The sequence below is a fragment of the Grampus griseus genome (genome assembly GCF_964374135.1).
Source record: "Grampus griseus genome assembly, chromosome: 1".
Lineage (NCBI taxonomy): Eukaryota > Metazoa > Chordata > Mammalia > Artiodactyla > Delphinidae > Grampus > Grampus griseus.
The window spans coordinates 55,672,708-55,700,080 of record NC_139017.1 but is presented as its reverse complement, the minus strand read 5'-3'; the positions used below and the strand labels follow the sequence as shown (position 1 = coordinate 55,700,080).

Below are 27,373 nucleotides of genomic sequence, written 5' to 3'. Positions count from 1 at the left end.
CTGTACTTTCATCCTCTGAGGTCCAGGCCTGGCCAAGAGGAGGGGTCCCTGCATGAGCCGGTTACCCTGCCGGGGAGCGTTTGTCCACCACCCAGTCTGAGTCCTCCCGCCAGTGCCCAGCCCCGGCTGAGGAGGCAGATCTCAGCTGGCGGAACGCTTAGGGCCAGGTCCCCAGACCCTGCCCAGCCGTCATCACTGAGGAAGTCAGGTGCCCAGGACCCAACTGGCCCTCTGACTCCTCAGGGCACCCAAACAGTGGCCGGGACCCATGGAGATGTCACTGCCCTTTGGTCGAGGAGGTGGGGATGGGGGAGAGATTCGTTGCTGCTTCCAGGCCTGGGCCTGGCCAGTGGGCGGCTTTGGCGAGTGCTCTGGAGCTCTGCGGGACATAGCCCTCAGCCTGTCCTTGGGCCTCCCAGCTCACCTGCCAGGCACGAAGCCAGAGGGCCTGGAGGGCCCGAGGGAGAAGGACGCGATCCACCTCTCACTGCACTCTCTGCCATGAGGACCACTGTGAGGCTGACTGTTGGCAGAGTGGGACCTCTAACCGCCAAGCCAACGGTCATGCTAAAGGCCGCGTGCCTGCCCCACTTTCCATCTCCCTCATGTCCATCTGTTTAGTTTGGGTCCTTACAGTCTTAGGGGAATTAGACCTACCATTTCCTAGTGATGAAGATAAGAAGACTATAATACTATAAACTAGTCTTCTGTTTCCAGATCAATGATGGGATTGCAAGGATTGGCGCTTCATGGTAATGTAGCTGTGAAATGTCAAAACACAAACTACGCAACATAAAATGTAACATTTGTTTAATTCAGACTGAACAAGAGTATAAACCACTTCCATTTCTTGCTCTAATGATGAGAGGTTTATGGGGCTGAGGACTCCCTACCCAAGAGACTCCTCTATACTACTGAAAATTTGACTATTAGAGATAAATTTCATTGGGTCTTCGAGGTTCGTAGACTTTTGAAGTGTTCAAGGGTCCTCCATTAATAGAGATACATATAAGTGTTCTCTTAGAGGGAATTAGTTGACAGTTCAGAGCTCTGAAGGTATGGAGCAGACATTCATGGACATGTGGGAGTAGGGTTGTGGTTAGGCAAGAGTGGAAGTAAGTAGGGGAGTGGAAAGTGGAACCATAAACAAACTTTTAATAATCCACAATAACCCAAGGCAGGCACTGTTCTCTTCTGTTATTTATAAAGACTGTAGCATTATCTATTACTGTACAAAGGATTGTTTTTTTAAAAGTTTTTTTCCCCTTATATTGATGGGAGGTATATTATAGATCTGGTATATTTTTCTGGGATTCTTCAACATGTTGTTAAGAAAATCTGTCCTAGTCTCAGACCAGTCTCTCAGCTTTTGTTTGGAAAATATGGAAACCATATTTAAAATAAAATTGAGGTGACTGATCAACAAAAGTGTGGAATATTTAAAAAAACTGAGGCATCTTATCAACAAAAGCTTGAAATTAAAAAAGTGTTGATACTTAATTCCTCATTTATTTTACTGAAAATGGAAACATTTATACTTAAAAAAATTAATCTGTTCCTTAGTATTTCCATACCATTTTAACAATATGAGATGGGAAATTAAACGTCTCAGTGTGGCCATAAAATTTGCTCAGGAAACTAAGAAAAATCACAAATATTATTTAAATCAGAGATTTACTGAAACACTAAATGAAGATTCTGTTCTACACATTGCTTAATGATTAGTAATCGAACGCATTGAAAAGGACAAAGCACTTAAACACGAAGCAGTGATCGTATACAGTCTTTCCCCATTACTTTTAGTGAGTGTGGAGCCGCTTTAGCTGAATAGAAATAACTGTTCAATCCAGACTTTGTTGGAAGGTTTCCTTAAAGAACCTGGCAAAAAATTTACAAAGGATGCCAAAGAACGATTTTTGTCCTTACATGAGTTCTCGCAATAGATTTCTTGTGTAGTCTTCATAATGGACTGAGCTATATTTGCATATGGATATGTCTAGTATCCTCTGGCTCCTTCTCCTTCACTCTTCTTCCCCTTTAGTTTTTGGTGCTTGACTTTCTTAGCTGGAGGATGATGGGACACCTGATTCAGGTACTTGGGGATCATTGATGTTGTGGCCACCGGTCTGCAGAGTATTTGGTCAATGTCATAGATGGGCTGGCTTTCTAGATCATTACCAGCTGTATCTAAGGAGGCTTGTTTCTTCAGTTAAAAGGAGAAAAAAACATATTAGAGATTTTTTTATTACTGTAGTTCAAATTAAATTTGTTTTCTGGATATATACACTTAAACTCCAAATACCACATGTTAGTTATTTATGCAAAGAAAAAGTTACTGTAGATGAAAGGTATAAATGCAGAAGAAATGCTCTTTTTTATATGCCCTTGTATAAGGTTATAGCGATCATTATCACCATCGGCAAACATTTAATAAGTACTTTCTGTGATTAGAGCATTCTGCTGGGAGGAATTATTTGAATATTAGTAAAATATTTTCCTTTACTAAACAACCTTAAGGTATAATGTGATAAAGTCATAGTAATTTTATAAATATCTAATTGTTGTGAAGGTCAATGAGCTTTTAAGATTGCCTCAAAATATGGTGTCACTGGCAAAGTGGGAAATTAGTTTAAGAGTGCTATTTTCCAGAAAGTTATACTAAAATTAGAAATTAGTTTGCAGTCCATTAAAAAAAGACATGCCGACTTTTGTATACTTAGCTTTCTTAGACAGATCGGGAAGGGATCTAACAAAATGTCGTTCCATATCCTTAATTTTATGGATCAGGCAGCTGAGAAAGATACAGTGACTTACCTAAGGGCCCAGACAGATACCTTCACTTCCTATGCATTCTATTCACTGTAGCTCACTACTTTCTTGGTGTGTTTCGTAACTTAAAATAATCGATCTAAAATTAACAGGTTATTTTAAGGACCTTCTAATTGAGTACACCTTTGCTGAACACCTGACATATGCAAGAAACTGCTACATGCTGGGGATGAATGGTGGAAATTGGGGAGGTTATGAAGAAGAATAAGACATGGTTCTTTCTCTCAAAGAAGATGATAATCTTATCTTTTAAACTCTTTGATATTCTATAACTATTATTATTTGCATCACTAATTCACCTTTTTTGTGTGTTTCTTCCATTTCAGCCACAGGTAATGAGCAGATAAAACAGACAGGATGGAAAAGAGAACTTGTACTAAAATATAAATAAGATGTAAAAGACACTGAAATATATCCGTACTAGCAAAATTGCAGCATAGTTTGTTCAGAGGGTAAGGTAGACGGTGAGATGGAGAAGGCTTAACTTTCAAATGATGTGTTTCTTCTGGAAAAATCTCCCATCCAACCTTTGTCCAGGTAGTACCATCACAAATGCAGAAACTCTCCCTGAAGAAGCAGAGAAACAACAGAGGAAAAATCAGGGATAGTCCTTGAGAAGGCATCTTTCTTTCTCAAATGGAAAAAGCATTTATAGTCAAAAATTGGTTACAGACAGAGCAGAAATGCCCTGAGTATTAGTTAACATGGTGTTCCAGTCAAAGCACTGAAGATACTTTTACTGGTCAGCAAAATATACACTGATGATCACTGTAACATCATCAGTCATAGTGATTCAGGGATAAATTCAGTGATGTCATAGAGAACCACACTGGACTGAAAAGGTGTTGCCTAGCCAATCACCTTGGATTTCTTAGGAACACTTTTTCTTGTTTTTTTCCAGAATAGTTTGAGCCTCTTCAGTTTTCTGAAAAACAAATACTTTACTAATATTTTGCTAGCTAATAAATTTAAATTGTAATTATCGTAATAGAATTTCATGGAAACAACTTACCTATATCCTTTCCAACGCTTTTTTTTTTTACATCTTTATTGGACTATAATTGCTTTACAATGGTGTGTTAGTTTCTGCTGTATAACAAAGTGAATCAGCTATATGTATACATATATCCTCCCAAATCCCCTCCCTCTGCATCTCCCTCCCACCCTCCCTATCCCATCCCTCTAGGTGGTCACAAAGCATGGAGCTGATCTCCCTGTGCTATGCGGCTGCTTCCCACTAGCTATCTATTTTACATTTGGTAGTGTATATATGTCCATGCCACTCTCTCACTTCGTCCCAGCTTACCTTTCCCCTCCCAGTGTACTCAAGTTCATTCTCTATGTCTTTATTCCTGTCCTGCCCCTAGGTTCTTCAGCACCATTTTTTTTTTTAAGATTCCATATATATGTGTTAGCGTACAGTATTTGTTTTTCTCTTTCTGACTTATTTCACTCTGTATGATAGACTCTAGGTCCACCTCACTACAAATAACTGAATTTCGTTTCTTTTTATGGCTGAGCAAAATTCCATTGTGTATATGTGCCACATCTTCTTTATCCATTCATCGGATCTTTGTCCATCCATGTTGATGGCCAGTTAGGTCGCTTCCATGTCCTGGCTATTGTAAATAGCGTTGTAATGAACATTGTGGTGCATGACTCTTTTTGAATTGTGATTTTCTCAGGTTATATGCCCAGTAGTGGGATTGCTGGGTCATATGGTAGTTCTATTTTTAGTTTTTTAAGGAACTTCCGTACTGTTCTCCATAGTGGCTGTATCAATTTACATTCCCGCCAACAGTGCAAGAGGGTTCCCTTTTCTCCACACCCCCTCCAGCATTTATTGTTTGTAGATTTTTTTTTTTTTTTTTGTGGTACGTGGGCCTCTCACTGTTGTGGCCTCTCCTGTTGCGGAGCACAGGCTCCGGACGCGCAGGCTCAGCGACCATGGCTTATGGGCCTAGCCGCTCCGCGGCATGTGGGATCTTCCCAGACCGGGGCACGAACCCGCGTCCCCTGCATCGGCAGGCGGACTCTCAACCACTGCGCCACCAGGGAAGCCCTCCAGCATTTATTGTTTGTAGATTTTCTGATGATGGCCATTCTGACTGGTATGAGGTGATACCTCATTGTAGTTTTGATTTGCATTTCTCTAATGATTACTGATGTTGAGCATCTTTTCATGTGTTTGTTAGCAATCTGTATATCTTCTTTGGAGAAATGTCTATTTAGGTCTTCTGCCCATTTTTGGATTGGATTGTTCGTTTTTTTTGATATTGAGCTGCATGAGCTGCTTGTATATTTTGGAAACTAATCCTTTGTCAGTTGCTTCGTTTGCAAATATTTTCTCCCATTCTGAGGGTTGTCTTTTCATCATGTTTACAGTTTCCTTTGCTGTGCAAAAGCTTTTAAGTTTCATTAGGTCCATTTGTTTATTTTTATTTCAATATCTCTAGGAGGTGGGTCAAAAAAGATCTGTGATTTTTGTCATAGAGTGTTCTGCCTATGTTTTCCTCTAAGAGTTTTATAGTCTCTGGCCTTGCATTTAGGTCTTTAATCCATTTTGAGTTTATTTTTGTGTATGGTGTTAGGGAGTGTTCTAATTTCATTCCTTTACATGTAGCTGTCCAGTTTTCCCAGCACCACTTATTGAAGAGGCTGTCTTTTCTCCATTGTGTATTCTTGCCTCCTCTATCAAGATAAGTTGACATATGTGTGTAGGTTTATCTCTGGGCTTTCTATCCTGTTCTATTAATCTATATTTCTGTTTTTGTGCCAGTACTATACTGTCTTGATTACTGTAGCTTTGTAGTATAGTCTGAAGTCAAGGAGCCTGATTCCTCCAGCTCCGTTTTTCTTTATCAAGATTGCTTGGGCTATTCAGGATCTTTTGTGTTTCCTTACAAATTGTGAAATTTTTTGTTCTAGTTCTGTGAAAACTGCCATTGGTAGTTTGATAGGGATTGCATTGAATCTGTAGATTGCTTTGGGTAGTATAGTCGTTTTTACAATGTTGATTCTTCCAATCCAAGAACATGGTATATGTCTCCATCTGTTTGTATCATCTTTAATTTCTTTCATCAGTGTCTTATAGTTTTCTGCATACAGGTCTTTTGTCTCCTTGGGTAGGTTTATTCCTAGGTATTTTATTCTTTTTGTTGCAGTGGTAAATGGGAGTGTTACCTTAATTTCTCTTTCAGATTTTTCATCATTAGTGTATAGGAATGCAAGAGATTTCTGTGCATTAATTTTGTATCCTGCTACTTTGCCAAATTCATTGATTAGCTCTAGTAGTTTTCTGGTAGCATCTTTAGGATTCTCTATGTATAGTATCATGTTATCTGAAAACAGTGACAGTTTTATTTCTTCTTTTCTGATTTGGATTCCTTTTATTTCTTTTTCTTCTCTGATTGCTGTGGCTAAAACTTCCAAAACTATGTTGAATAAGAGAGGTGAGAGTGGGCAACCTTGTCTTGTTGTTGGTCTTAGTGGAAATGCTTTCAATTTTTCACCATTGAGAACAATGTTGGCTGTGGGTTTGTCATATATGGCCTTTATTATGTTTAGGTAAGTTGCCTCTATGCCTACTGGAGGGTTTTTATCATAAATGGGTGTTGAATTTTGTCAGAAGCTTCTTCTGCATCTGTTGAGATTATCATACGGTTTTTCTCCTTCCGTTTGTTAATATGGTGTATCACATTGATTGATTTGCGTATGTTAAAGAATCCTTCCATTCCTGGGATAAACCCCACTTGATCATGGTGTATGATCTTTTTAATGTTCTGTTGGACTCTGTTTGCTAGTATTTTGTTGAAGATTTTTGCATCTATGTTCATCAGTGATATTGGCCTGTATTTTTCTTTCTTTGTAACATCTTTGTCTGGTTTTGGTATCAGGGTGATGGTGGCCTCATAGAATGAGTTTGGGAGTGTTCCTCCATCTGCTATATTTTGGAAGAGTTTGAGAAGGATAGGTGTTAGCTCTTCTCTAAATGTTTGATAGAATTCGCCTGTGAAGCCATCTGGTCCTGGGCTTTTGTTTGTTGGAAGATATTTAATCACAGTTTCAATTTCATTACTTGTGACCAGTCTGCTTTTATTTTCTATTTCTTCCTGGTTAAGTTTTGGAAGGTTATGCTTTTCTAAGAATTTGTCCATTTCTTCCAGGTGTCAATTTTATTGGCATATAGCTGCTTGTAGTATTCTCTCATGATCCTTTGTATTTCTGCAGTGTCAGTTGTTACTTCTTTTTTTTAAAATTTATTTTATTTTATTTATTTTATTTTTGGCTGCATTGGGTCTTTGTTGCTGCACACGGGTTTTCTCTGGTTGCGGTGAGCGGGGGCTACTCTTCGTTGTGGTGCACAGGCTTCTCATTGTGGTGGCTTCTCTTGTTGGGAGCACGGGCTCTAGGAGCACGGGCTCTAGGTGCGCGGGCTCAGTAGTTGTGGCTCACGGGCTCTAGAGCACAGGCTCTGTAGTTGCTCCGCAGCATGTGGGATCTTCTCGGATTAGGGCTTGAACCCATGTGTCCTGCTTTGGCAGGGGGATTCTTAACCACTGTGCCACCAGGGAAGCCCCTGTTACTTCTTTTTCATTTCTAATTCTATTGATTTGAGTCTTTTCCCTTCTTTTCTTGATGAGTCTGGCTACCAGTTTATCAATTTTGTTTATCTTCTCAAAGAACCAGCTTTTAGTTTTATTGATCTTTGCTATTGTGTCCTTCATTTATTTTTTTATTTATTTCTGATCTGATTTTTATCATTATTTTCCTTCTGCTGACTTTGGGGTTTTTTTGTTCTTCTTTCTCTAATTGCTTTAGGTGTAAGGTTAGGTTGTTTATTTGAGATTTTTCTTGTTTCTTGAGATAGGATTGTATTGCTATAAACTCCCCTCTTAGAACTGCTTTTGCTATATCCCATAGGTTTTGGGTGGTCATGTTTTCATTGTCATTTGTTTCTAGGTATTTTTTGATTTCCTCTTTGATTTCTTCAGTGATCTCTTGGTTATTTAGTAGTGTGTATTGGGGTGTCTGTGAACTTACTATGCTTTTAGGCAGCCTCTCTGCTAATGGGTGGGGTTGTGTTCCTGTTTTGCTAGTTGTTTGGCATGGGGTGTCCAGCACTGGAGCTTGCTGGTCGCTGAGCGGAGCTGGGTCTTAGCCTTGAGACGGAGATCTCTGGGAGAGCTCTCGCTGATTGATATTACGTGAGGCTGGGAGGTCTGTGGTGGCCCAGTGTCCTGAACTCGGCTCTCCCACCTCAGAGGTTCAGGCCTGACACCCGACCAGAGCACCAAGACCCTGTTAGCCACACACTCAGAAGAAAAGGGAGGAAAAAAAGAAAGAAAAATAAAATAAGTTATTAAAATTAAAAAATTAAAAAACTAATAAAAAAAAGAGAGCAACCACACCAGTAAACAAATCCACCAATGATAACAAGTGCTGAAAACTATACTAAGATAAACATAAAAATCGGAAACTAGTCTGTTGCATACAGCAAACCCCAAGTCTACAGTTGCTCCCAAAGTTCACGGCCTCAATTTTGGGACGATTTGCTGTCTATTCAGGTATTCCACAGATGCAGAGTATATCGAGTTGATTGTGGAGATTTAATGCACTGCTCCTCAGGCTGCTGGGAGAGATTTCCCTTTCTCTGTTCACACAGCTCCTGGGGTTCACCTTTGGATTTGGACCCGCCTCTGCATGTAGGTCACCTGAGGGCGTCTATTCTTCGCCCAGACAGGAGGGGGTTAAAGGAGCAGCTGATTAGGGGGCTCTGGCTCACTCAGGCTGGGGGGAGGGAGGGGTACAGTAGTTATAATTCGAATGCGGGGTGAGCCTGTGGCAGAGGCTGGCGTGACGTTGCAATAGCCTGAGGTGCCCCGTGTGTTCTCCTGGGGAAGTTGTCCCTGATCCCAGGACCCTGGCAGTGGTGGGCTGCAAGGCTCCCGGGAGGGCAGGTGGGGATAGTGACCTGTGCTTGCACATGGGATTCTTGGTGGCTGCAGTAGCATCTTTAGCATTTCATGCACGTCTCAGGTGTCTGCGCTGATAGCCGCGGCTTGCGCCTGTCTCTGGAGCTCCTTTAAGCAGCGCTCTTAATCCCCTCTCCTCACGCACCAGGAAACAAAGAGGGAAGAAAAAGTTTCTTGACTCTTAGGCAGGTCCAGACTTTTTCCCGGACTCCCTCCCGGCTAGCTGTGGCGCACTAGCCTCCTTCAGGCTGTGTTCAAGCAGCCAACCCCAGTCCTCTCCCTGGGATCCAACCTCCGAAGCCCGAGCCTCAGCTCCCAGCACCCACCAGTCCCAGCTGGCAAGTGAGCAGATAAGCCTCTCAGGCTGGTGATTGCTAGTTGGCAGCGATCCTTTGTGCAGGAATCTCTCCGCTTTGCCCTCTGCACCCCTGTTGCTGTTCTCTCCTCTGTGGCTCCGAACCTTACCACACATCCCCCCCCCCGCATCTCCACCTGTGAAGGGGCTTCCTAGTGTGTGGAAACTTTTCCTTCTTCACAGCTCCCTCCCAGAGGTGCAGGTCCCATCCCTATTCTTTTGTCTCTGTTTTTTCTTTTTTCTTTTGCCCTACCCAGGTACGTGGGGAGTTTCTTGCCTTTTGGGAAGTCTGAGGTCTTCTGCCAGCATTCAGGAGGTGTTTTGTAGGAGCTGTTCCACTTCTAGATGTATTTTTGATGTATTTGTGGGGAGGAAGGTGATCTCCACGTCTTACTCCTCTGCCATCTTGAAGATCCTCCCCAACCCTTTTGAAGTATGGTACTTTCACATCTACTTACAAAGTAGCTATAGCTGTTATCATTTCATACAACCTAGCATCTGCTTCTGTTTTTTTCATTCTGGAATGTCCTTCCCTTCAAATAGTCAAGCAAATGCTGAGTCCCTCCCCCTTTTGACCTATATCTTTTTGGTGGCAATGTGGTACTATCAGGTAGTGGGTGAGGGGTGGGGAATTTGGCGTGGTAAGTGAAAAAGAGATGGTGAGGCTGCATGATATATGATAAGAAGGTGACACAGACTCTGCCTTTAAGGAACCTACAGTCTAGAGGTAGAAGCAAAAAACTACAAGACAGATTAAACTCAGAGCTAAATCATATTATAATCATGTCACAATTGATAGAACAATGAGATCTACCTGGGGGAATTAGGAGTTTCACAGAAGTGCATTTTAAAGTAAGCTTTGAAGAATGAGTAGAATTTTGGTGGGTGGCAATGCAGAGAGGGCATTTTAGGTTGAGGAAACATAATAAGCAAAGAAATTCTGTGTAAACCTTTAGACAACCATTTATAAATATTTATTGAGCACCTCCTATGTGCTAACTACCATTCTAGGAGCTGAGAATACATACACAACTAGGCATAAAACTATGTTTATGGAGTTTACTTTGTGGTAGGGAGACACAGAAAATAAAATTATCTAAATCTATGTATCTGTGCAGTGTTATGGAGAAAAATAGAGTGGTAACGGGGTTATGAAGTTGCCAGCAAGTGAGAGTGTGTTATTTTATAGAGGGCAATCAGGAGAGGCTTCTCTGTTAAGGTGATGCTTGAGCAGAGACCTGAGAAACTGAAGGAGTGAGCCTGGGAGCAGAGGAAACAGGGGGTAAATAATGGACAGGGTCTCTGGATGAATGTTGCAAGGGATGAAGCTGGAAAGATAGTTTGTGGCTAGATAGATCTTGGAAGGCCCCACATTTTATTCAGTAGTCAATAGGGAGTCATTTACAGAGTTTTGAGGAGAGGAGTGACATAATAATAAACTTATTGAGTGCTTTACTGTGTGACAGGCACTGTGTCAAGACGTCTGCATGCATTATACTATAATACATTGTGTTTAATTCTTACAACAACCCTATGAGGATGGTGCTATAATACTTCCATTTTCTAGATGGAGAAACTGAGGTTAGTGGGGTTAAGATATTGCTATGGTCTGAAAGTTTGTGTTCCCCCCAAATTCATATGTTGAAATCCTAATGCCCAATGTGATGGTATTAGGAAGTGGGGCCTTTGGGAGATGCTTAGGACATGAAGGTGGAGCCCTCATGAATGGGATTAGTGTTCTTATAAAAGAGTCCCCACAGAGTTCCCTAGCCCCATCCACTATGTGAGGGCACAGTGAGAAGGTGCTGGCAATAAAGGAAGAGGGTTTTCATTAGACTGCAACCATGTTGACAGCTTGATCTTGGACTTCCCAGCCTCCAGAACTGTGAAAAATAAGTTTCTGTTGTTTATAAACTACATAGTCTGTGGTATTTTGCAGCCTGAATGCAGTAAGACAGCTATGGTGGCATTAAGAGGATGCTTGCAGTAAGCTCCTTTCTCTACCACGCTACCCCAAATAAATATATGCTGTTAGTAAAATCGGTGTGCTTATTATATAAATGCAGTTCTATGACAAGTCCCTTAGTCCCCTCTTCCAGCTAATTCCTCTGCTAAACTTCATCCTGTATTGAAATTCTGGGGCCACTACTGACTCCAGGTCACCCAGCTGGTGGAGCCAAAACCTAAACCTTGGATTCCAGTTTAGGGAATTAATTCTGTTTGCAACATGAATGGTGGGTTTGAAGCTGTGACTGACAAAACTATTCAGCTGCAAAAACGTGCTGTCTTTCATGAAAAAGGAAGGATGACTCAGGCTGGAGCTGCAGGCCAAGAGGATGGAGCCTTACACCACAGATGATTATCCCCAGGCTTTGATACCTAATAGAATTTGCCCTGTGGGATTTCAAAATTACTTGGGAGTGTGGTGACTCCTTTTTTCCTCTAATTTCTCACTTTTGGAATGGCATTATCTATAACTGTTGCTCTATGCCTGTCCCACCATTGTATTTTGGGAGCAGAGAACTTTGTTTTCTAGTTTCACAGGTCTACAGATGGAGAGGAATTTTACCCCAAGATAGATGGATCATACTAATGTCTCATGCATACCTTGTTTAGATGATGAGATGAGACTTTTGAGCTGATGATATTTTAGATGAGCATTTGGACATGAGTTGATGTTGTAATGGGTTGAAACTTTTGGATGTTGGCATGGGGTAAATGTATTTTGCATGGGGGATATGTGGGAGTTTTGGGAGGTCAGAGGGCCGACTGTGGTAGGCTGAAAAAAGTCTGCCAAAGATATCTAGGTTCTAATCCCTGGAACCTGTGAATGTCACCTCATATGGGATTTTGCAGATCCTTAAATTAAGGATCTTCAGATGGGGAGATTATCCTGGATTATCCAGGTGGGACCTAAATGTAATTACAACTGTCTTTATTATAAGTGAGAGGCAGGAGATTTGACACAGAAGAGGAGAAGGTGATTTATTTTTTTTTCCCTCTGTACGCGGGCCTTTCACTGCTGTGGCCTCTCCCATTGCGGAGCACAGGCTCCGGACGCGCAGGCTCAGCGGCCATGGCTCACGGGCCCAGCCGCTCCGCGGCATGGGGGATCTTCCCAGACCGGGGCACGAACCCGCGTCCCCTGCATCGGCAGGCGGACTCTCAACCACTGCACCACCAGGGAAGCCCAGGAGAAGGTGATTTGATGATGGAGCTAGACATTGGAGTGGTGTAGTTTGATTGAAGATGGAGGAAGGAGGCACAGCCAAGGGGTACAGGCTGCCACTAGAAGTTGAAAACAGCAAGAAAATAGATTCTCCCTTCAGAGCCCCCAGAAAGAATCTCCCCTGCCAACACAATCAGCTAAACTGATTTCAGGCTTTTCGCCTCTAGAATTGTAAGGGGATAAACTATAAACTTGTGTTGCTTTAAGCCACCAAATTTATGGCAATTTGTTATAGCAGCCACAGGAAACGAATACATCAATTGTTAAATTAATTTGAGGCTAATCTACCATTTACTATAGTCAGTTGTTCTGTCTAAGAATATGGTAAAGCTTTCCATTTACTTGAGTCTTTTATTTCTCTCAAAGTGTTGTAATTTTGTTTAAACAGGTCTTGCAAATTTTGCGACGTGTGCTATAGAGAATGGAATTATTTTAAACACTTTTTTTTTTTTTTATAGAGGGAAGCTATTTGAATTTATTTTGAAGGATAAAGAAGGGTAAAGCAAGTGACAGTTTTTCTCTTGGAAATGTTTTTTGTTCCTTTCCCCAGAGTAGGTATTTTGATAGACTATAGTCTCTTTGGTATCGGGTATCACATTTTATGTTTATTTGCTCTTTAAAAATTTTAGCGCAATTCTAGGAATACAGTGAGTGCCCCAAAGTGCTGTGCTAGTTGAATGTTATCCTTTTGAAGTTCCCCAAGGAAAACAACTGCAACAAATCTCCTATACAGTCTTTATAAAACTCTGGAGATATAAATGTACATTACAAGCATGTAATGTTTGTCATGCATATTTTTTGGTCTTTGTCTTATTAATATGCATTTTACTGTTCTATTCTTTCAGATGCAAGGCTGGCGCTAAAAAAATATATCGCAAACGTCTCTGCAATTGTTACAGATACAGCAAAGGGACCAGGGAAGCTTTTTAAGGAAGACAAGGTACTGCATTGTGATTATAGTTTGCTCTGAAGTCTTCCGAGATTTTTGCCTTGTATCTTTAATTTCTACACTAATGCACTAGAGGTAGGTAGCGGTCCTCACTGCTCTCTTCTCCCTCCCTTCCTTCATTTATTCCTTTTTTTTTTTTTTTGCGGTACGCGGGCCTCTCACTGTTGTGGCCTCTCCCGTTGCGGAGCACAGGCTCCGGACGCGCAGGCTCAGCGGCCGTGGCTCACGGGACTAGCCGCTTCGTGGCATGTGGGATCTACCCGGATTGGGGCACGAACCTGTGTCCCCTGCATCGGCAGGCAGTCTCTCAACCACTGTGCCACCAGGGAAGCCCTTTATTTTATTTTTTATTTTTTTGCATATACATTTATTCGTGTCTCTATATTATTACAAACTATAGAGTAATGAACATCTTAAATCAGATATCAGCAGTTTGCTGCTCATGTGCAAAGAGATGGTTCTGCAATGCAAATTGAGAGGTTTTCAGTGAGGTGAAGCTCTTTTTGCATTTCTTGCACTTTCTTCTGTGAACCACCTGAGAAAGAATAAAATATCCTCGGCATTGCCCGTTGAGTTGCATGCAGCTCATACCATCCACCCGTTTTTTTCCAACCTTTGCAAACACTTTTCTTTATCACAGGCTCATTGAAAATAAAGAATTAGGGAGAAGGTGTAGACTGGCCCAAGGCTTCATGACTCTAGATTATGAGTTTCTTTATACGCACATTCCACTAATGTTAGAGCTGCACTGTCAGATATAGTAGCCCCTAGCCATATGAGATTATTTAAATTAGAATTAATTAAAATTAAATAAAATTAAAAATTCAGTTCCTCAGCCACTTTTCTAGTGCTCCTTGGCTATGTATGTCTAATGGTGACTGTATTGGACAATGCAGATACAGAACATTTCCATCATCACAAAAAGTTCTGTTGCACAGTGCTGGTTTAGAGTTACTATATAGAGTTTTATTTTTAAATAAACAAGTGGAAGGTAAATTCTTTGTTACTGTCTCTAGAATACCATCCTCAATGCATGCCGTATAAAAAATGAATGGCTGGAAACCCATTTAGAAGCTTCCATTAATGAGCTTTTTGAGCAGAAACAGCAATTGGAAGATATTGTGACTCCTATCTTCACAAAAATGGCTACACCACGTAAGTTTTGGATAAAAATGGTTTGAGTGTCAGAAAAGATGAAAATTAGGTTCAATGTTGTTATTTCTGAGATAATCTGATTTCAACAATCTTCATTAAGTAGCCATTAACCTTGTTACAGGCACTAATCTATAACTCAGTTTCATTGAGTTACAATATTAATAATAAAAATAATGACAGAGTTATTTCTACAGAGAATGTCTAGTACTAATCTTATTACCATCATTAATCATTTAATTTTATGTAATTTACTATAGTTTTGACCAGTGATTTTCAACCAGGAAGACATGTCCTTCAAGGAGATAGAGCGGCAGAATTTGAAAAAAACATTTTCAGTAATGTAACTCTATAGTTTGAAAAACCTATTGTGGGAATACTGTCCTGTCAGTGGAGAAGGTGCACTGTCAGAATCTTGGTGGCAGGTGTACCTAAGATTTTAAAAATATCAGCTTTATTGAGATAGAATTCTCATACCATAAAATTCACCATTTAAAAAATGAAAAATTCAGCGGTTTTCAGATTTATATAATCATCACCACTGTCTAATTTTAGAACATTTTACCAGCCCGAAGAGACACACCGTATCTGTTAGTAGTCACTGCCCATTCCTCCCTTCCACAAGTCCCTGGCAACTACTAATCTACTTTTTATCTCTATGGATTGCCTGTTCTGAACATTTCAGAGATAGATCATATAGTCTGTTGCCTTTTGTATCTGGCTTCTTTCGCTTTGCATAATGTTTTTAAGGTTTATCCATGTTGTAATATGTGTCAGTATTCCTTTTTATCGCTGAACAATAGTCCATTGTATGGATTCAACTTTATCCATTCATTAATTGATGGACACTTGAGTTTCTACTATTTGACTATTATAAATAATGCTGCCATGAATTTTTGTGGACAAATTTTTGTGTGGCCTCATGCTTTCATTTCTCTTGGGTATATATTTAGGAGTAGAATTGCTGGGGTCATATAGTACCTCTATTTCTGACCTTTTGAGGAATTGCCAAACTTTTTCCAAACTTCCATTCCCATAAGCAATATATATGAGGATTCCAATTTCTCCACATTGTTATCAACATTTGTTATTATCTTAAAAAATTTTTTTTAGCTGTTCTAGTGGGTATGAAGTAACTTAATGTAGTTCTGATTTGCATTTCCTTAATTACTGGTGACGTTAAACATTTTTTCAAGTGCTTACTGGCCATTTGTATATTTTCTTTGGAGAAATGTCTCTGAATCTTTTGCCCATTTTTAAGTTGAGTTGTCTTCTTATGTTTTTAATTGAAGTATAGGTGATTTATAATAATATATTAGTTTCAGGTGTACAGCATAGTAATTCAATATTTTAATAGAATTTAAAGTTACTACAAAATAATGGCTACACTTCCCTGTGCTGTTCAATATATCCTTGTTGCTTATTTATTTTATGTGTAGTGGTTTATATCTCTTAATCCCCTACCCCTATCTTGCCCCTCCCATCTTCTCTCTCCCACTGGTGACCACTAGTTTGTTCTCTATATCTGTGAGTCTGTTTGTTTTGTTATATTCATTTGTTTTATAAAAATTTTTTTAGACTCCACATGTAAGTGATAACATAGAGCATATGACTTTCTCTGACTTATTTCACTAAGCATAATACCCTCTAGGTCCATCCATGTTGTTGCAAATGGCAGAATTTCATTCTTTTTTATGGCTGAGTAAACATACATATATAAACACACACACACACACACACACACACACACGCACACACACACACACACACACACACCCCCACCCCCGATACATCTTCTTTATCCATTCATCTCTTTGTTTTGCTTTGTTTTTTTGGTTTTATTTTTGGCCATGCCAGTCAGCTTGTGGGATCTTAGTTCTCCAATCAGGGATTGAACCTGGGCCCTGGCAGTGAAAGCACCAAGTCCTAACCACTGGGCCACCAGGGAGTTCCATATCCATTTATCTCTTGAGGGACACTTAGGTTGCTTTTATATCTTGGCTATTGTAAATTGATGCTGCTATGAAAATTGGGATGCATGTTTCTTTTTGAATTAGTGTTTTCATTTTCTTCAGATATACACTCAGGAGTGGAATTGTTGGATCATATGGTAGTTCTATTTTTAGTTTTTTGAGGAATCTCCGTACTGTTTCCACAGTGGCTGCACCAATTTACATTCCCACCAACAGTGCAAGAGGGTTCCCTTTTCTCTATATCCTTGCCAACATTTGTTATTTATGGACTTTTTGAAGATGGCCATTTTGACAGGTGTGGGGGGATAACTCATTGTGGTTTTGATTTGTGTTTCTCTGATGATTAGTGATGTTGAGTGTCTATTTGTATGCCTGTTGGCCATCTGTATGTCTTCTTTGGAAAAATGTCTGAATTTTGAAAAATTCAGGTCTGCCCATTTTTTAATCGGACTTTTTGGTTTTTTGATGTTGAGTTGTCTGAGCTGTTTGTATATTTTGCATAAAAACCCCTTGTTGGTTGCATCATTTGCAAATATTCTGTAGGTTGTCTTTCCTTTTTGACCATGGTTCCCTTTGCTGTGCAAAAGCTTTTAAGTTTAATTAGGTCCCCTTTGTTTATCTTTGCTTTTGTTTCTTTTGCCTTTGGAGACAGATCCAAAAAATTATTGCTGTGATTTATGCCAGTGTTCTGCCTATGCTGTGTTCTAGGAGTTTTATCATTTCAGGTCTTACATTTAGATCTTTAATCCATTTTGAGTTTATTTTTATATATGGTGTGAGAAAATGTTCTAATTTCATTCTTTTACATGTAGCTGTCCAGTTTTCCCAGCACCACTTATTAAAGAGGCTGTCTTTTCTCCATTGTACGTTCTTGCTTCCTTTGTCATAAATTAGGTGACCATATGTGCTTGGGTTTATCTCTGGGCTCTTTTTTCTGTTCCTTGATCTAATTTTCTGTTTTGTGCCAGCACCATGCTGTTTTGATTACTGTAGTTTTGTAGTATACTCTGAAGTCAGGGCATGTGATACCTCCAGCTTTGTTCTTTTTTCTCAAGATTGCATTGGAAAATTGGGGTATTTTGTGGTTACATATAAATTTTAGTATGATTTGTTCTAGTTCTGTGGAAAGTGCCATTGGTATTTTGAGAGGGATTGCATTAATCTGTAGATTGCTTTGTGTAGTGTAGACATTTTAACAATATTAATTCTTCTAATCCAGGAACATGGGATGTCTTTCCATTTCCATTTATCATCTTCAAATTCTTTCATTCATGTTTTATAGTTTTCAGAGTATAGGTTTTTCACCTCTGAGGTTACAGTTATTCCTAGGTTTTCTTAATGCGATTTTGAATAGGATTTTAAACAGGCTTGTTTTCTTGCTTTCTCTTTCTGATAGTTCATTATTAACATATGGAAAAGCAACAGATTTTTGTATATTAATCTTGTATCCTGCAACTTTACTGAATTCATTTATTAGTTCTAATAGTTTTTTGGTGGAGAATTTAGGGTTTTCTATATAAAGTATCTTGTCATATGCAAATAGTGTCTTTATGTCAAAGAGTGTTTTTCTTATGTTTTCCTCTAAGAGTTTTATAGTGTCTGGTCTTACATTCAGGTCTTTAATCCACTTGAAGTTTATTTTTGTGTATGGTGTTAGAGAGTGTTCTAATTTCATTCTTTTACATGTAGCTGTCCAGTTTTCCCAGCACCACTTATTGAAGAGGCTGTCTTTTCTCCACTGTATGTTCTTTCCTCCTTTGTCGTAAATTAGGTGCCCATATGTGCGTGGGTTTATCTCTGGGCATTCTATCCTGTACCATTGATCTATACTGGTTTTGTGCCAGTACCATACTGTCTTGATTACTGTAGCTTTATGGTATAGTTTGAAGTGGGTGAGCCTGATTCCTCCAACTGCATTTTTCTTTCTCAAGATTGCTTTGGCTATTTGGGGTCTTTTGTGTTTCCATATGAATTGTAAAATTTTTTGTTCTAATTCTGTGAAGAATGCCATTGGTAGTTTGATAGGGATTGCATTGATACTGTAGATTGCTTTGGGTAGTATAGTCATTTTCACAATATTGATTCTTCCAATCCCAGAACATGGTATATTTTTCCATCTGTTTATGTCATCTTTGATTTCTTTCATCAGTGTTTTATAGTTTTCTGAGTACAGGTCTTTTGCCTCCTAGGGCAGGTTTATTCCTAGGTATTTTATTCTTTTTGTTGCGATGGTAAGTGGGATTGTTTCCTTAATTTCTCTTTCTGATTTTATATTGTTGGTGTATAAGAATGCCAGAGATTTCTGTGCATTAATTTTGTATCCTGCAACCTTACCAAATTCATTTATTAGTTCTAGTAGTTTTCTGGTGGCATCTTTAGGATTTTCTATGTATAGTATCATGTCATCTGCAGACAGTGACAGTTTTACTCCTTCTTTTCCAATTTGGATTACTCTTATTTCTTTTAGGACTTCCAAAACTATGTTGAATAATAGTGGCAAGAGTGGACATCCTTGTCTTGTTCCTGATCTTAGTGGAAATGCTTTCAGTTTTTCACCATTGAAAATGATGCTTGCTGTGGGTTTGTCATATATGGCCCTTTATTATGTTGAGGTAGTTTCCCTCTATGCTCATTTTCTGGAGAGTTTTTATCATAAATCGGTGTTGAATTTTGTAAAAAGCTTTTTCTGCATCTATTGAAGTGATTATATGGTTTTTATTCCTTAATTTGTTAATATGGTGTATCTCATTGATTGATTTGTGTATATGTAAGAATCCTTGCATCCCTAGGATAAATCTCACTTGATCATGGTGTATGATCCTTTTAATGTGTTGTTGGATTCTGTTTGCTAGTATTTTGTTCTGGATTTTTGCATCTATGTTCATCAGTGATATTGGTCTATAATTTTCTTTTTTTGTGATATATTTTCTGGTTTTGGTATCAGGGTGATGGTGGCTTTGTAGAATGAATTTGGGAGTGTTTCTCCCTCTGCAATTTTTTGGAAGAGTTTGAGAAGGATGGGTGTTAGTGCTTCTCTAAATGTTTGTTAGAATTCACCTGTGAAGCCACCTGGTCCTGGAGTTTTGTTGGTTGGAAGATTTTTAATTATAGTTTGAATTTCATTACTTGTGATATGTCTGTTTATATTTTCTAATTCTTCCTAGTTCAGTCTTGGAAAATTGTACCTTTCCAAGAATTTGTCCATTTCTTTGTGGTTTTCCATTTGATTGGCATATAGTTGTTTGTAGTGGTCTCCTGTAATCCTTTGTATTTCTGCGGTGTCATTTGTGATTTCTCCTTTTTCATTTCTAATTTTATTGATTTGAGTCCTCTCCATCTTTTTCTTGAGGAGTCTGGCTAATGGTTTATCAATATTGTTTATCTTCTCAAAGAACCAGCTTTTAGTTTTATTGATCTTTGCTATTGTTTTCTTTGTATCTATTTCATTTATTTCTGCTCTGATCTTTATGATTTCTTTCCTTCTATTGACTTTGGGTTTTCTTTGTTCTTCTTTCTCTACTTGTTTTAAGTGTAGGGTTAGATTGTTTATTTGAGATGTTTCTTGTTTCTCGAGGTAGGCTTATATTGCTATAAACTTCATTCTTAGAACTGGTTTTGCTGCATCCCATAGGTTTTGGATTGTCGTATTTTCATTGTAATTTGTCTGTAGATATTTTTTGATTTCCTCTTTGATTTCTTCAGTGATCTCTTGGTTATTTAGTATTGTATTGTTTAGCCTCCATGTGTTTGTGTTTTTTATGTTTTTTCCCCTGTGATTGATTTCTAATTTCATAGCGTTGTGGTCAGAAAAGATGCTTCATATGATTTCAATGTTCTTAAATTTACTGAGGCTTGATTTGTGACCCAAGATGTGATCTGTCCTGTAGAATGTTCAATGTGCACTTGAGAAGAAAGTGTAATCTGCTGTTTTGGGATGGAATGTCCTGTAAATATCAACTAAATCTATTTGGTCTGTTGTGTCATTTAAAGCTTGTGTTTCCTTATTAATTTTCTGTCTGGATGATCTGTCCATTGGTGTAAGTGAGGTGTTAAAGTCCCCCACTATTATTGTGTTACTGTTGATTTCCCCTTTTATAGCTGTTAGCAGTTGCCTTATGTATTGAAGTGCTTGTGTGTTGGGTGCATAAATATTTATAATTGTTAACTCTTCTTCTTAGATTGATCCTTTGATCAGTATGTGGTGTCCCTCCTTATCTCTTGTAACAGTCTTTATTTTAAAGTCTATTTTGTCTGATACGAGTATTGCTACTACTCCAGCTTTCTTTTGATTTCCATTTGCATGGAATATCTTTTTCCATCCCTTCACTTTCAGTCTGTTTGTGTCCCTAGGTCTGAAGTGTGTCTCTTGTAGACAGCATATATATGGGTCTTGTTTTTGTATCCATTCAGCAAGCCTGTGTCTTTTGGTTGGAGCATTTAATCCATTCATGTTTAAGGTAATTATCGATATGTATGTTCTGATTACCATTTTCTTAATTGTTCTGGGTTTGTTTTTGTGGGTCATTTTCTTCTCTGTGTTTCCCACCTAGAGAAGTTTCTTTAGCATTTGTTGTAAAGCTGGTTTAGTGGTGCTGAATTCTCTCAGCTTTTGCTTGTCTGAAAAGCTTTTGATTTCTCTGTTGAATCTCAGTTAGATCCTTGCTGGGTAGAGTAATGTTGGTTGTAGGTTTTTCTGTTTCATCACTTTAAGTATATCCTGCCACTCCCTTCTGGCCTGCAGAGTTTCTGCTGAAAAATCAGCTGATAACCATATGGGGATTACTTTGTATGTTATTTTTTGTTTTTCTCTTGCTGCTTTTAATATTTTTTCTTCGAATTTAATTTTTGTTAGTTTGATTAATATGTCTTGGTGTGTTTTTCTTAGGGTTTATCCTGTATGGGACTCTCTGTGCTTCCTGGACTTGGGTGACTATTTCCTTTCCTATGTTAGGGAAGTTTTCACCTATAGTCTCTTCAGATATTTTCTCATACCCTTTCTTTTTCTCTTCTTCTTCTGGCACCCCTATAATTCAAATGTTGGTGCATTTAGTGTTGTCCCAGAGATCTCTGAGATTGTCTTCAATTCTTTCCATTCTTTTTTCTTTATTCTGCTCCTTGGCAGTTATTTGCACCATTTTGTTTACCAGCTCACTTATTTGTTCTTCTGCCTCAGTTATTCTGTTAATTGATTTTGTCTAGTGTATTTTTCATTTCAGTTATTTGTTTGTTCTTTAGTTCTTCTAGATCTTGGTTAAATTTTTTTTTATTTTCTCATTCCATGCCTCCATTCTATTTCTGAGATTCTGGATCATTTTTACTATCATTACAATGAATTCTCTTTCAGGTAGATTGCCTGTTTCCTCTTCATTTGTTTGGTTTTGTAGGGTTTTACCTTGTTCATTCATCTGTGACATATTTTTTTGCTGTCTCATTTTTTTCTTTTTTTTAATGAGTGGGATTGTGTTCCCGTCTCGGTGATTGGTTGGCCTGAGGCTTTCAGCACTGGAATTTGTAGGCTGTTGTGTAGAGGTGGGTCTTGGTGCTGAGTTGAGGACCTCCATGAGACCTCACTCTGATGAATGTTCCCTGGGGACTGAGGTTCTCTGTTAGTCCAGTGGTTCGGACTCGGAGTTCTCAGTGCAGGAGCTTCGGCCTGACCCCCGGCTCATGAACCAGGATACTGCAAGCCGCGTGGGGTGGCAAAAAAAAAAGAGAGAATCATAACAAAGTAAAAAATAGAATTAAACTAGTAAACTAACAGATATGTGAGAAAGAATACAAAAATAAAAATGTAGATAACTAAACAACCAGAATTTACAACTGTACCACAATAGTGAAAAAGAGGAGGGAAAAGAAAAAAAAAGAAAAAAGGAAAAAGGCGGGGAGGCCTTAGCTATGGAGGGCAGGGCCTAAGCAAGGGCAAGGTTTGGGTGGTAGGCGTGGCCTATGCTCAGGACCCACAGGGCTGGAAAAGGCCCTGGGGGCTGTGGGGGGCGGGGTTTAGCCTCAACACAAAAGAAGGTGCTCAGGCTTGCCTACCACCCCTGGTCTCAGAGAGTGGGGGACCTCACCTGGGAGCCCAGGAGGCTTCCTGGGCTCGAATGGGTGGGGCAGTTGCCCTCTGCTGCTTTCCCACTCCTCCTGGAAGCCTCTTCCCGCCTGCCTGTCCTGATCTCCCGGCCTCAGCGGTGCTGATTCTGTCTGGCTTCGACTTCTCCTCCCCTCTCAGTCCCACCATTTCACTTGGGGGTTCCTCCCATCTCCTTGGGCGTCAGGGTTTCCCACCAGCGGCTGGCAGGTGCCCTAGTTGTGGGGAGATGCTAACTTGGAGTCTTCCCACACCGCCATCCTGACTCATTTTGGTATTAGGGTAATGGTGGCATCATAGAATGCATTTGGGAGTGTTCTCCCATCTTAAAAATTTTTTGGAATAGTTTGAGAAGGTTAGGTATTAACTCTTCTTTGTATGTTTGGTACAATTCTTCTGTGAAGCCATTTAGTCATGTCTTTTGCTTTCTGGAAGTTTTTAAAATTACAGTTTCAATTTCACAGGTAATGATTGGTCTGTCCAGATTGTCTATTTCTTCTTGATTTAGTCTTTGAAAGTTGTGTTTTTCTGGAAATTTGACCATTTCTTCTAGGTTGTTCAATTTGTTGGCATGTAACTGTTCATAATATTCTCTTATGATTTTTTTTGTATCTCTGTGATAGCAGTTGTTATTTCTCCTCTTTCATTTCTTGTTTATTTGGGTCTTCTCTCTTTTTTTTCTTGATGAGCCTGGCTAAAGGTTTATCAATTTTATTTACCTTTTCAAAAAACCAGTTCTTGGATTCATTGATCTTTTCTGTTGTTTTTTGATCTCTGTTTGTTTTCGCTCTGATATTTATTTTTTTCTTTCCATCTGCTAACTTTGGGCTTTGTTTGTTTTTCTAATTCCTTTTTTTAAAATGACAGTACTTTAAATTTATTATTTATTGTATTTATTTATTTTGGCTGTGCTGGGTCTTAGTTGCGGCATGCGGGATCTTCATTGTGGTATGTGGGATCTTTAATTCTGACATGTGGACATCTTATTTGCGGCATGCGGACTTCTTAGTTGTGGCATGCAGGCTTCTTAGTAGCAGCATGTGGGCTTCTTAGTTGCAGCACACGGGCTTCTTAGTTGCAGCATGTGAACTCTTAGTTGTGGCATACATGTGGGATCTAGTTCCCCGACAGGGACCAAACCCCTGCCCCCTGCATTGGGAGCATGGATTCTTACCCAGTGGACCACCAGGGAAGTTCCTCTAATTCCTTTACATGGAAGGTTAGGTTGTTTATTTAAGATATTTTTGTTTCTTGAGGTATACCTATATTGCTATAAACTTTCCTCTTAGAACTGCCTTTCCTACATCCTCTATAGATTTTGGAAAGTTGTGTTTCCATTTTTGTTTGTCTTGAGGTATTTTCTGTTTTTCTCTTTGATTTATTTATTGACTCATTGGTTTTTTAGTAGCATGTTGTTTAGTCTCCACATGTATGTATTTTTCTTCTTACTGTTGAATTGTAAAGGTTTTTATGTATCTTGGGCACAAGTCTCTTATCAGATATATGACTTGAAAATATTTTCTCCCATTATGTGGATTATCTTTTCATTTTCTTAATTGTGTTCTTTGAAGCACAAAAGGCTTTAAGTTTGATGAAGTCGAATTTATCTATTTTTTCTTTTGCTGATTGTGCTTTGTGTCATATCTAAGAAACATTGCCTTATCTAAGGTCACCAATATTTACTTTTATGTTTTTTTGTAAGAGTTTTGTAGTTTTTTTAGCCCTTATGTCTAAACATGTCTGTGATCCATTTTAAGTTAATTTTTGTATATGGTGTGAGCTAGGGGGTCCAGCTTCATTCTTTTGTATGTGGATACCCAGTACTTAAAATTTTTATGTTTATCGAAAGGAGCCATGGTTTTTTAAAGGTTAAGGCACTGAATCTGTTCTAGGTAGTATGACAAACTGTCCCTTGCCAACTGTACCTAATGTTGAATGAGCATACACATAGCACTCTCCTAGGTCCCCTGAAGGGAAATAGATGCCTTTGCACCATCCTTGTCTTTAAGGAGTCCACCAACCACTTTGTGAGTAAACATGCCTACTTGAAAAGATAAACTAAGAGCTGTGTATGTTCAGGGAAACCTAAGCATAAAGGGAAGGCATCATGAAGAAAGAGGAATTACCTGAAAGGATAGGTAACCAAGGTGGAATATGTAGGGAATTCTGGAATGAAACACAACATAATGATGAAAAGTTGAAATATGGGACTAAGGAAGTGGTCAGTATCCATCTGGCTGATTGTAGTTGAGTACACTTTAAGGAAGAGTAGAAAATAAGGTTGGAAAGTTAGCTTGTGATCATTTCATTAATAGTACTGAATTAGGGACTTCCCTGGTGGTGCAGTGGTTAAGAATCTATCTGCCAATGCAGGGGACACAGGTTCGATCCCTGCACCGGGAGGATCCCACATGCCATGGAGCAGCTAAGCCCGTGTGCCACAACTACTGAGCCTGCACTCTAGGGCCCACAAGCCACAGCTACTGAGCCCACGCGATGCAACTACTGAAGCCCGTGTGCCTAGAGCCTGTGCTCTGCAACAAGAGATGCCTCCGCAATGAGAAGCCCATGCACTGCAATGAAGAGTAGCCCCCGCTCGTTGCAACTAGAGAAAGCCCGTGCATAGCAATGAAGACCTAACACAGCCAAAAATAAAATAAATAAATTTTTAAAAAGTACTGAATTATAAGCTTCAAAGTTTGGACTTTACTTTCAATGCAGTGGGTTGCCATTAAAGGCTTTGTTTGGGGTAGGAGAGACGAGGGATTAAGTAGTGGAGAATAATCTGGCTGTCCTTGCAAAATGGATTGGTGGGAGAAGAGACCAGAGAGAGTGAGACCAGTATAGTCCAGGAATGAGATGGTTAAGACGAGTTGTTGGTTATACAGTTCACTTCCCACCTTTCCCCCCCAAGCTACCACTATTATTAGTCTGGCCCAACAACCCTCCCTCCTTCCCTTCTCATCTCTGAGGAAGAATTGCAGAGGCTCCAATCAAGATGGTGGAATAGAACGATGTGGAGCTCACCTTTTCCCACAAATACATAATGAATACATCTACATGTGGAACAGTTATCACAGAATACCTATTGAATTCTGGCAGAAAATCTCAGACACGCAGAAGTGCGAGGAAGATCTCCATGTAACTGGGTAGGATGAAAGAAAAAAAAAAAAAAGGAAGCAAGCAGGATAGGACCTGTGCCCCTGGGAGAGAGCTATGAAAGAGGAAAGGTTCTCGTACCCTGGGAAGCCCCCGCACTGGTGGAGAGATCACCTGGGACAGAAAGGGAGCTTCAGAGGCTTGGAGGAGAGCGTAGAAGCTGGTTTGCAGCAGGAAGAACAGAGAGAGACCGGCACAGAGGATCTGTGCTGCCTTGCTGAAGTCCCCAGTCCGAGATGTGGACCTACATGTGAGGGCTGTTTGCAAAAACTCGGGCTTCAGAGGACAGACCTGGGGAGAGTACTGGGGTTAACCCTGCGGAGGCAGCCTGAAGGGCCTGGAGTGTGGTAAGGGCTGCAACCAGGATGTTGCAGGATGTATGTTGCAGGATGTATGTGGAAGAAGCCTGGCCCACCGTAGAAGTGAAGTGCCATTGTTAAGAGGCACTCGAAGAGAAGGATAGGACCCGCCATTGCAACCTCACTTTTGGCATGCTTACGGCCAGTGTGTGCCGCCATTGAAACCCCATTGTTAATGCATAAGTGAAGTGGGGGGTGGGGCTTGCCATAGCAGCCTCTTTCTCATTGCCACCTCTATGAGCTCTGGGAGCATGCAAGCACCAGCAGGTTGCCCACACGTGGAGGCGGGGTGGAAAGCAGAGCCTTCCCCCCATGGCATGTGATCCACAGCACCGCCGCTTGCTTTGTAAACTCAGTGCCTGTGGGGCATCCGAGTGGACAACGGGTGCTCCTATGGCTGGGACGGGTCTGGCCTTAGCAGCTGTGGGCTTTGTGGCTGCATGCACATGGAGGTGGGGCCAGAGTCTGGGCTACTTCCCTAGCTCCCATGGCAGGTCCAGGTGCGCAACTGCTGTGGTCCTGGTACCTGACTTCAGTGGATTGACGCCTATGGATCTGTGCTGGTGGCTTTGTGATCACAGCGCCTGAGGGGCACCAGGGCTGATAGCCTGCATTCCCACAGTGGAGGCGGGGCCGAGGGTAGTGTGCACAACAGTGTACTTTGTGAGCTCATGCAGTGGGTGACAGGTGACATCACAGAGTGAACTCCCCGATGGACAGCTCCGATGGAGGAATACTCAGTGGCTTCTCTTCCAGTGGGAGCGCTCCAATCCTGCCTATGTCACACTGCAGCTTAGAAATGGATCTGGGGGCTTCTATGCCAACAACTAGGGAGCAGACCCTGCCCCCAGCAGGGCTGTAACAACCACAGAGCAAAGAGGAGGCCCCGTTCAACATCCAACACCTACTCTGTTCTCCACAACATCAGTCATATCCCCGTCAGTGGGATAACAGCCAGCAGACACTGAGGAAAGATGTGGCAGCCATCCATACTAAAAAACAGCCCTTGCACCAAAAATATTAAACCCACACAAGCTACACAGGGACACTTCTACATAAAAATAGCCCTCCAAGACCACAGTAGATAATTGTTTCTACTAAACTCATAGAGTAAGAGAAATATAAGTAAAATGAAGAATGAGAGGGACCACTCCCAATTAAAAGATCAAGAGAATTCCCCTGAAAGAACAAATAATGAAACAGACCTCTTCAGTCTAATAGACACCGAGTTTAAAAAGGAGGTACTGAAAATACTGAAGGAATTAAGAAGGGCTATTGATAGAAATGCAGATTACTGTAAAAAGG

General features: G+C 40.2%; 2 protein-coding genes across 2 annotated transcripts in view; one reads left to right on the top strand and one right to left on the bottom strand.

The window, feature by feature from the left end:
- Window positions 1-27,373, top strand: part of ANKRD45 (ankyrin repeat domain 45) — a 45,219-nt gene that overhangs the window by 13,066 nt on the left and 4,780 nt on the right. The window contains exons 3-4 of the mRNA XM_082665446.1: window positions 13,234-13,328; window positions 14,354-14,492. Of these exons, the coding sequence (XP_082521572.1) occupies window positions 13,234-13,328; window positions 14,354-14,492 (234 nt within the window). The remainder of the gene's footprint in view (window positions 1-13,233; window positions 13,329-14,353; window positions 14,493-27,373) is intronic.
- Window positions 1,997-3,452, bottom strand: TEX50 (testis expressed 50; the record flags this gene model as incomplete). Its single annotated transcript, XM_082659398.1, has 2 exons — window positions 1,997-2,209; window positions 3,129-3,452. 2 exons carry the CDS (start codon window positions 3,450-3,452, stop codon window positions 1,997-1,999), a joined length of 537 nt encoding a protein of 178 aa, XP_082515524.1.